Source organism: Prosopis cineraria, unplaced genomic scaffold, assembly GCF_029017545.1.
Source record: "Prosopis cineraria cultivar Desert tree isolate PC_DT_omini unplaced genomic scaffold, ASM2901754v1 PC12, whole genome shotgun sequence".
Lineage (NCBI taxonomy): Eukaryota > Viridiplantae > Streptophyta > Magnoliopsida > Fabales > Fabaceae > Prosopis > Prosopis cineraria.
In genome coordinates this window covers 30,361,102-30,371,767 of record NW_026555343.1, presented here as the reverse complement: position 1 = coordinate 30,371,767, position 10,666 = coordinate 30,361,102, and the positions used below count along the sequence as shown (strand labels likewise).

The 10,666-nt window shown below is 28.8% G+C and overlaps 1 protein-coding gene and 1 long non-coding RNA gene across 2 annotated transcripts; one reads left to right on the top strand and one right to left on the bottom strand.

The window, feature by feature from the left end:
- The first annotated feature begins 274 nt into the window (after positions 1-274).
- LOC129287978 (MADS-box protein SOC1-like) lies at positions 275-5,980 on the top strand. Its single transcript, XM_054924279.1, has 4 exons — positions 275-456; positions 4,632-4,713; positions 5,677-5,735; positions 5,854-5,980. Exons 1-4 carry the CDS (start codon positions 275-277, stop codon positions 5,978-5,980), a joined length of 450 nt encoding a protein of 149 aa, XP_054780254.1.
- A 2,047-nt stretch (positions 5,981-8,027) lies between these two features.
- Positions 8,028-9,785, bottom strand: LOC129287980 (uncharacterized). The gene is made up of 3 exons (XR_008587858.1): positions 9,651-9,785; positions 9,412-9,530; positions 8,028-8,202 (listed from the first exon to the last, which is right to left on the bottom strand). It is a non-coding gene; the product is annotated as an uncharacterized LOC129287980 (long non-coding RNA).
- Between the last annotated feature and the right edge of the window lie 881 nt (positions 9,786-10,666).

The following is a 10,666-nucleotide window of genomic DNA, read 5'->3' as shown; positions in this document are numbered from 1 at the left end:
TTTTGGATTTCAAAGTACACTTTCTTTTTCTTTTTCTCCTGACTTTTGTTTAGGCCATTTCTGTTCAAACACATATCATCAGGTTCTCTGGTTTTTTTTTGCCAATTTGGTGAACTTCCCATTTATTCTCTTAATTAATTTCAACCTATCTCTCCAGAAAGTAGAAACTATCCATACCTTTTCTGTTCATATATATATATATATAGTACTCTATAATTTCTCTGAGGTATTTCCTGATTTAGATTCTCACAGAGAGCGTTGAAGAATATTAAAGATGGGGAGAGGGAAGATAGAGATGAAGCGCATAGAGAACGCAACAAACAGGCAAGTGACATTCTCAAAGAGGCGAAATGGACTGTTAAAGAAGGCTTCTGAACTCTCAGTTCTGTGTGATGCTGACGTTGGTCTCATCATCTTCTCCCCCAAAGGCAAGCTCTGCGAATTTTCAAGCTCCAAGTATGTATATGTGTGTGTATGTTTATTATATATTCTTCAATCACACACACAAATTTATGGTTTGTGTTGCTGCTTGATGATTTGTACCATCCTATTGTACTTCTTACTTTATCTATTTCTAAATACAGGAGAAACTGTCATTTGTTGATTTGTTTTTTATAAGCAAAATAACATATTTTAATAATAATTATTTATTATAATTTTTTTAAATTACTCTTTGTAAAAGTCCATCATTTTTATTTACAAGACAAATAATTTTTACTAAACAAGTTACTTATATTTAGTTCGCGATCATATAATGAAATTTTCATCAGCTACCGAAGGGTGATGGATTCTGTGGCTTCAACAAGTCTTCGTCACTGAAGCGGGAATTCGAATTCTTATTTTCTCAGGTTATAAATGGCTATGGTTTTCTCAATCTCATTAAGCTTTTTTCGATCCACAAAATTCCAATTCAGACACCATTATTACAATTATTTAAAAGTATCATACCTTCTCCACTTTTTTTGGGCATTGCAATTAATAATTATCATTTACTTTATTTTGTCTTTATTATAAGTTGAGCTTGATCATTTTTGGACTTACTAAAAATATGCTTATTAAATAATGGTTACTCCCTCTATTAAAAAATATAATAAATTTTTAATTGAATCTTATTCTCTAATAAAGTAGTAATTTATTTTTAAATAACTTTATCTTTTCATATTTACCTATATTAAATACTCTACAATAAATATAAAGTCATTTATCAATAGAGACATTTCAAAAAAAATACTAATGATTACACAAAGATTAAAAATATTTTATATTTTTTAACATTTAATTCCTAAAAAAATACTTTATATTTTTTAACGGAGGGGAGTAATATTTAAATTGTTAAAAATTATGTAATTTTTTAAATAATTAATAACTATATTAAATTATTGTCTTAAGAATTCAAACCATAATAAAAAAAGTAATAAAATTAAAAAACTATTCTAACTTTATTTATATTGATAACAAATAAAAAATAAAGTTTATTTTATATCAAGGATAATAAAGAGTAGTCTAAGATAGTAAGTTAGAACTTATTTTATGTTTTAATTTATTTTACCAATTGTGTTTGCAATGCCTTTTTTTTTTGTTTTTTTGAGATATTAATAAAATATAATTTCTTTTGGGAAAAAAAAGTGGACCTTGCGCGTGGGAAAACAAATTCTAGTCTCGTTAGATTATAAGTTGCTTCACTTCCCTATAAGGGAAGGAACTGAGATATTCAATGATGTGCGGTGTCTTTTAAAAAAGTGTACTGCAAACATTATATGCATATTTTTATATATTTTTAAGTATCGTTTCATTAATTGATTAAATGGATCTTTTCATTAATTTTTAAGAGAAGGTAAAAAATGTTTTTATTTATATTATTACTATAATCTAATTTTAATTTTTGTTTCATTCAGTTCCATGGAATAAATAACATAGAAAGCCATTGCATTGATGCATGTGTGTGGCAGGATAAGATGTCAATTTCTTGTCTGTTTAGCATTTTGTTTCTATCTGTGCATTATATGTTAACTATGTCCACTAATGGTTTCTTGTACACTAATGAAATTATAATTATAATATACTAATTAGTTGAATGTACTGTGACAAAAAAATGCTTATCATTGACTTCACTAATTTTTATGAAAATGAAGCTGACAAAACATGTATAGTAATATTGCAATCCATTGTTATTTTTGCATAACATTGTAAGAGACTTTTTGTATTCATATGTTCATTATATCGTTGATACACATATGTTCATTATATTAATTTAAGCTTAATATTTCAGTTAGACATCTATCTCCCTTGTAGTGGAGACTGTCTCTTGAGTATAATGACAACTCTCCTGTAGGGTATCCAAAAAGTTATTTATGTATGTAATTTCAATTTCAGATCACATCTAGTAGAGATTATTTATGTTAAGAGCCAAAAAGTGACACCTTGTTACAGAATTGTTGTCTCTGTTATAACTTTTACGTCCATCAAATCAAATGATCATATGCATGAACCGTAATCAAGATTGTATAGATAATGAAGCTGACGAGCAACCTAGGAAAACAAAATTTATTGTCCATCTCAAAATTTCATTTCCACCCTTTTTCCTGAAAGACTTGGTTTGGATTGAGAGAAAAGTGGAAGGAAAACAAAGAAAAGATTGAGAATACTAACTAGTGAAACTTATTAAAATAGTATTCATTTCAGTTATAAACAGCTTTTAACAATAATCGGCATATCAATAGAATCATTATTTCTATAAAGTCATATATTGTTTTTCCTTTTCACCTTATAGTTACAGTTTCAATTTATGATGAGTGAGAAAATGGGTCATAAATTTATGGATGTAGGAATCTATATGGGGTAAAATGAAAAAAAGTTATAAATACTAAATTAATTATATTTTTGGATTGACGGGAGTAATTTTTTAAATATTTATGGAAGTTTTTCTTCCTAGTATTCCATCCTCCCCATTTTTCTCTCCCATCCAAACCATTGGTTAGGGATTTGATAATGATAATACCCTCCGTCTCCTTCCTCCCATTCTCCAAGCAACTACCATTTATTCATAGATTAAGAGCCTGTTTGGTTTTTTTTTTATTTTTTTTTAAAAATTGTTTTCTAATACATTTTTCAAATTGTTTCTAAAACAAAATGAAATGAAAATTTGTTTGATTATGTCAATTAAAAAAATTTTAAAATTAAAAAATAGACTGATAGTGATGGTTATAGATAATTAATGGTGGTAATTAATAATAGATATTGATCAAGATAACTATAATTTTTAATATTCAAATGTTATTTTAAAAACAAGAAAAATAAAACAAAAAAAACTTAAGGTTGTTTCTATTTTTTTGTTTTTAAAAGCAAAAAATGAAAGCAATTTTAGAAACAACTAAGTGCCCGTTTGAATGTCAGTTGGATATAATTAATTATAAAAATAATTAATTGAATGATTGATTTTAATCATAATTGACTAAGTTATAACATAATCTGTTTGGATATTATTTTTTTAAAATTAATTTTAACATAATTAAAGGTATTTGGATAACTTAATTAAAATTAATTTCAGCTGTATAAATTATCATAGAGGATATTTCTTTTCAAAATTAATTATGAATATATTTGTATCTAATATTATTAAATTTGTTTAATTTTATTTAAAAGGTAAAATATATTATTTAAATTACATATCTGATTAATTATAAAAATTTAAATTATATTAATATTAATAATTTAATTTTCATAAATAAATAAATTAACATATCTTAGTTTAAATAAATTTAATAAAAGAGAAAGATTTAATTTTTTAAATACCAAACATTAATTTTACGATAACTAATGAAGATGATAATATATAAATTGATTTCTAATGACACTATGGATATGAGCTATATTGGATAAAGATATTAAGCACTGTTTTAAAATTTTGACAATATAAGAAATATAGCAATGTCACTAATGATGTAAAATCTCTCTCTCTCTCTCTAGATCTTTGCAACAATCTTTATAATAACCCTAAATTTTAAATTAAATTAATTAATTTTTTTTACCAATTAATATTTTATTTGAATTAGTTTTATAGTAAGTGCTAAGTAGAGGGTGGTAATTGACAGGAACTTATGCTAGCAACTTTTTTAAAAATTTGAAGTTTGAATTTTTAAAAAAGTTGCTAGCATATTTGTCATAGTTTTATAGTAAGTGCTAAGTAGAGGGTGGTAATTGACAGGAACTTATGCTAGCAACTTTTTAAAAATTTGAAGTTTGAATTTTATTGAGGAAAAAAAAAAGAGAAAAGAAGAGAGTTTGATTTTATTTTTATTAAATTTTGTGCTTTTCTTGTAATCTTTTTCTTGGGCCTTTATTTGTAACTTTCTCCTTTGAAAAAAATTGATTTTTCCCCAACAACCCGCTAACCAATTTTATTGATGCTTGGATAATTTTTTTCATTAATCGATTTTTGACCCAAAAAATCGATTAATGAAGCAATCCAAATAGGCATTAAATAAAAAACATTTATCCAAACAAATTTTTAAATTTTTCTGTTTTTAAACATAAAAAACAATTTTTAAAAACAGAAAACAAACAGGTCCCAAATTAACTTGGCTGTGTCTCATATCTTTTACTGCAAATACTTAATTGCTTTGATTCTACAGCTTGCGAGAGACAATTGAACGGTATCGTAGTTATACTCGAGATGCTCAGACAGCCACCAGATACATGGAACAAAGCATGCAGGTTATTAATTCTTTCCTGTTCTTTATCTTCCTCATTATGTGCATTCATTCTACTGAACGGTTCGTACTTATCATAGGAGAAAGTTGTGCAGTGAAGAGAATGATGACTTGCGTGTTTAGTAATTAATTTTGTTTATATTTTCTCCTAGTTGTTATTAGACACTAAGACAAGACAGACTGATTAAAGTGTTTAAAAAAAAAAAGAAATTAAATTATGACAAGTAGCTTGATTTGAAACTTACACACTTAACTAAAAGTTCGAGAGTTAATTTAAACAGCAGGAAGCAGAAATAAGGCATAAAGAAACAACACAAGATCTATCTTGGTCCAACACTAAAGTGTCATGAGTCTCACATTAGAGGAACCTTATAAGTAAAATGAGGTTTATATGTGTGAGGGACTTTCTTTAATAGAATAATTTTTTGGAATGTACACTTTCTTTGAATTTGTTTTCATGACATTGAAGCTTCAATTGAGAGGCCATGTCACGAATAAGGGGTGACATTGTCATGAGTGGCAATTGATCAATCAGCAATAAGGCCAGATTCTCTAAAAATGTCTTAAAAAGATAAATTTAGAAAATAAAGGATTGATCAAATCTGATTTATGTTCCCAGTTTTGGAAATTAGAATCTATCATTGATACATCTCTTCAAAACTCAAGCTTAAGATTTCATGCCCTAAGCAATGCCAAACATGTAGATAAATTATGCATCAAAGAATCATCACACTTGTTGGTGAATAGGTTTTTTAAAAAATTTGGAATAATTATGAAGGAGGGGGGACTTTAGAAGATTAAATGAAAATGAGATTTCACCTAATCAATGCTCACTGTTTTTTAAACTCTATATTTTGCTTTGAACGTTTCCACAGCATTTCATCCTCTTTTTCTTTATGGATAAATTTTTTTTGTTATATTAGTTTGTTGATAATCGTTAAATGGCATTGCATGTTGTCAATGGCAGCTTTTAAATGAAGAAACAGAAATGATGGAGAGGGTTGAACATCTTGAAGTTTCAAAACGGTTCCATATCAATACTTGGAACTTCAATTATCATGAGATTTTCTTTAAAGTTGATTTAAAAATGGATTGATCATCATAAAAATAACGTTTTGCTTTTGTGAAAATTTCAATCCCTCAGGAAACTCTTGGGAGAAGGGTTAGGCTCATGCTCGCTTCAAGAACTAGAAGAGATACAACAGCAGCTGCAAAAGAGTCTAAGAAACGTTCGAGCAAGAAAGGTTATTATTTACTTGATAAGTATATAGAGTTTTACTCTGAAAATATTGTTAATTTAATATCTAAATCTCAACTTTTTTTTTTTTCAGATTCGGACTTTTATAGAACAAATGGAGCGACTAAGAGAAAATGTATGCTGGTCACATTAATTGAGACAGTGATTTAATACTTGAGTATGATTTTGCATTTAATTTTGGGAAAATATCAGTTGATGACTGCTAGAAAAATTTTATATTAGCTGAGGACATTAAAATTTTGATATTGCATTGCACCCCATGGTATTCATATGAAAATAAGTTTTTTTTATGGGAGAAGATCTAATTACCCTTAAAGTTTAAAATAATAACACATTTGGGTTTTGACAACAATTCATTCTTGATTAATAACAACACATTTGATCTTTTCATTAAGTGGGGTTATTATGTCTTTTTCCATGAAAACTTATTTTTAGATAAGTACCATAGGATGTAGAAGAAGAAGAAGAAGAAGAAGAAGAAGAAGAAGATTGAAATCATAGCATTCACAAAAATAATGTAGTTCTACTTCTACTTCTTATCATTTTTTTCGAAAAATTATAAATAGATCCTACATAAGAAAATTAATAATCACAAGGCTTATTAATAATTGAACTAACGGTTTTGGTTAAGTTGTTAATGGATCTTGTGGTGATTATTATTATTTTTTTTTTTTGTAAGACTTCAACATAATTTTCTCTTTTTTTTTAAATACGTACTCATCAAGCTACCTCATTAGCCCATTAGGCGACAACTTCATAGGTGTCTGCATCTAAAATCCGTTGGTTTCAAATTGCATAGATGTTCTTCTGTGTGTGTGTGTGTGTGTGTGTAGAGTTTGACTCCATGTGGAAAGATTCAATGCCACAAAATGCTGATTTGTATTGTTGCAATATAGGAACGAACCTTTACGGCAGAAAACGCAAGACTATGTGAAAAGGTATATACACTGTGCTTTTGTTTTATATGGTTCGTCATTTTTAGTGTCAAACCTATAAAATAATGCTTGTAATATTATTTTATTAGTTTGTAACAGAATATTTTACTGTGCAGTATGGTATCGAGCCATATCATCAGACGACAACAGAGAACACAAGCGAAGATCCAACCTCCTCAGAAAATATTCCAACTTTAGATGTGGAAACTGACTTGTTCATTGGACTCCCACAAACAAGAACAACACGTATTCCTCCTAATACTCCTGAGGTCTAATACATGCATTCATGTGCTATCTTCAACAGTATGTGTGTGTTTTAAGATGCTCACTATGAAGACTGCTAAGGGTGATTCTGAAAGAGCATACTACTATTTGTGGTCTATATATGCAATTATATTTTCTCATAAATATGGGTAATGTATCTCTATATATGAAAGACGAGACGAATGATCCTAATTGAAGTTGGCTAATTAAATATCAGGATTGAAAATGGCCACAAGCAGACCACAACAAGAGTTAATACATTTTAATTTTATTGTTTGGGTAGCAGTGTTTGCTATTTCTATGCTCAATATTATATGTTACCCTATAGTGAATATGATAAATAGGAAAAGACGCCATATTAAAACTAGATGTGGGTAATGTAAATATATTTGCCGTGTGAATAGAGGGTTTCAGGGAAAATAATACATACAAGGACAAGAAAGAACGAGAGTCTGATGGGAGTGAATGATCTTTCTCTCATTAATGAAAGAATAGTGTACACACACACACACACACACACACACACACACACACACAGAGAGAGAGAGAGAGAGAGAGAGGAGAGAGAGAGAGAGAGAGAGAGAGAGAGAGCCACATGGTCAAGACTAGCTAGACTCTAAGTATGATAATAATCAGTTACATAACCAACTTGGATTAGTTACAAACTACTTGACTACTCTATTATTCTCCTTCAATTTGCATTGTTTCAAAAATTGAACAAATGGTTGGACCATCAATTGGATCCCTTTTTTATAATAAAAGATAAAATTTCATTAGAAAATAAAATTACATAAAAAGCTTAGTTGCTTAGATAACTAGAACAACTTGGGCCAATAACACTAGGAAAGAAAGTAATAAGTAGCAAAGAAAAACAAATAATTAGTTGTCTTACATTTGCATAAATTATTGCTATTATTGTCATTAAGGACATTTGGTTGTCTATATTATGACTCTTGTAATGAAATCATGTAAAATATCCATCCCTCCGTTCCATGTGCATTGGCCTGCACACGAACTAACACCTCCTACAAACACCCTGCTAGGTAGATGTATCATGACACGCCAAGAGTTAATAGAATTGCTATTAGGATCCAACATTTTAAACTCAATCTCCTTAATCAAAATCAAGTATGTATGGACCTAAGCATTCGTTTTAAAATAATTCTTTTCAAAATATAATGTTCAAACTATCAACTTTCCTTTCCAACATTTTTTCTATGCACGAATCACCATATTAACAGATTTCAAATTAATTATGAAATTTAAACAATGCTATTATTTTGAATAAATAATCGATTCATTACATATTAGATCTAATAGCATAACTTTTTAAGAAAATAGAATAATTTCAGTAATAAAGTAATTAAATAAAAATAGGATAAGCAGAGAGGATAATATAAATTGTAAAGATAGACTTTAAACAAAGTATTAAATAAAGATATTTTAAAAAAATTTAAGAAAATTTAATTGAGACACACTCATATAGCTAAGAGATTCTCAAGAATTCTAAAGCTTGCTTCTTTTAAATTTTCACTCTAATTTTAATTATGTCCTTAATTTTTTGACAAATAAATCATAATACTAAAATCATTTATTATGTAATTTTCAAGTCAAATTCAAGAATGAGCATTTTAATTTAAAAATAAGTACCATAATATTATGTTCAAATGCAATTTCTTAAAGCTTTCTCATCTACAATATAAACTTTTAAACCAAAATTTACACTTCTCCTTTTCTATCAATAAACACAAATTTAACTATATCGATCAATCAACCTTCCCTTTTCTTAAGCATTTAAACAAGCCTCATAGAAGCATTTCTATTTTCTCATTACATAACCAATTTCCATCCGTTCCAACTTATCCTCATTATGTAATTTCTAAATTAAACTTTCATACACTACTCAAGCATCATCAAAAAACAAAAACATCTCAAATTAAATCCCAATCAACCATTTAAATTACACTTGGCAGCAAGCAAACTTAGAAACTTCAACTAGAAATTCAAGAAGAATGAAAAAAAAAAAAAAGACACACACACACACGCACACACGCGCACACACTCATTCAACAAACTTCTTCCCTCACTAATTTAAACAACAAAGAAATTCAATTTCCCTCTCCTTCAATGAAACCCAGCTGGAACAATTTAAATAAAATTTTAGTGACCATCTCCAATAGCCATGACAGGCACCACTCAGGAGACAGCAACAATCGTCTACAGCAAAAGAGAGAATCAAGCTTACCATACACAAGAGTGCTACTTCCATCATCTAAGGAGGAAGAAGAGACAAAGACCAACCACACGTTCACCCCACACGGAGCAGGATAGGAGGAGCAGTGCAGAATCACAACATATTTTCAGCTATGAAGAAACAAGTGTAGAGAGGGAAGGGCAACAGAGGAAGAGCTTCAACCAATTAATTCCACAGACCAAGCAAACAAAGGTGAAGAGAAGGAACGGAAAAGTGCCGCAACCACTCACCTGACTTCCACAGTGGCGGACGAACAACAGCAGAAAAGGGAAGCAGACAAGTGGCCGGTGGTGAGGAGAGAAATGAAGAACGACGGCGAGGAGGAGAAGGGCCAAGAACGCGTGGAAGATCTCTTTGGCTCTCGCTGAATCTGGATTCTGGAGTTCCAATGACACAGGAGAAAGAGAAAAATATCTTAACATTAGGAAATTGGGAATTTACAAAAAAGGACACAAGGAAAATTATAAGGAAAGACACAGAAATTTCTTATAATTTAAAATCAAATGGAATCAAACTTTTGTTTAGAATTCGAACTCTGGATCTTTAAAAAGGTTATCAGTATAAGTTTCATTAAATTACCACTTTTCATTTTCTATAAAAAGTTACTTGAATAAAATATTTGTTGGGTGAAATTTTTTTATTTAATTTAAAATTTAGGATCATTATGCCCTTAACGTTAATGAATTGAAAATTAACTTGTTGATAGATTGGTAAAAAGAATGTCAATTACTTATTAAAAATCAAACGGGCTAAATGGAAAAGCACTATATATAGATTTATGGCTAGTGTGAGGTAATAAATTTTGATAAATTTCTTAGTCTATTTTGCACATGAAATGGTCTTTGTGAAATTTATAAATGCTTTAAATTTAGTTAAAAATGCCAAGACTTTATTTTTTTTGTTCTATAAAGTGATTGAGTGTATTTATTCTAAGAATATTATTTATGTGGTGATCGATAATGTTGCTAATTGTGTAGCATATGGTAAGTTGATTGGGGACAAATATAAAAGTATTTATTAATCACTTTGTGCTGCTGATTATTTGAATTTTACTTTAACAGACATTGCAAGCATGTTTTATGTGTCAGTACTTGCAATTAAGGTATCAAAGATAAATATTTTTGTCTATCATCAAATTATCTTATTGCCATGGCTTAGGAAATATAGGGTTGGAGAAAAATTATGCATCTAGGTGCAAAAAGATTTGCCCCTACATTTATCACATCTCATTTATCACTCGTAGCTA

Excerpts from the sequence above, each read along its gene's own strand:
- LOC129287978 (XM_054924279.1), top strand. The coding sequence starts at position 275 with ATGGGGAGAGGGAAGATAGAGATGAAGCGCATAGAGAACGCAACAAAC. Across the intron at positions 457-4,631 it reads TGCGAATTTTCAAGCTCCAA|CTTGCGAGAGACAATTGAAC; the intron begins GTATGTATATGT and ends TTGATTCTACAG. Across the intron at positions 4,714-5,676 it reads ACATGGAACAAAGCATGCAG|CTTTTAAATGAAGAAACAGA; the intron begins GTTATTAATTCT and ends TGTCAATGGCAG.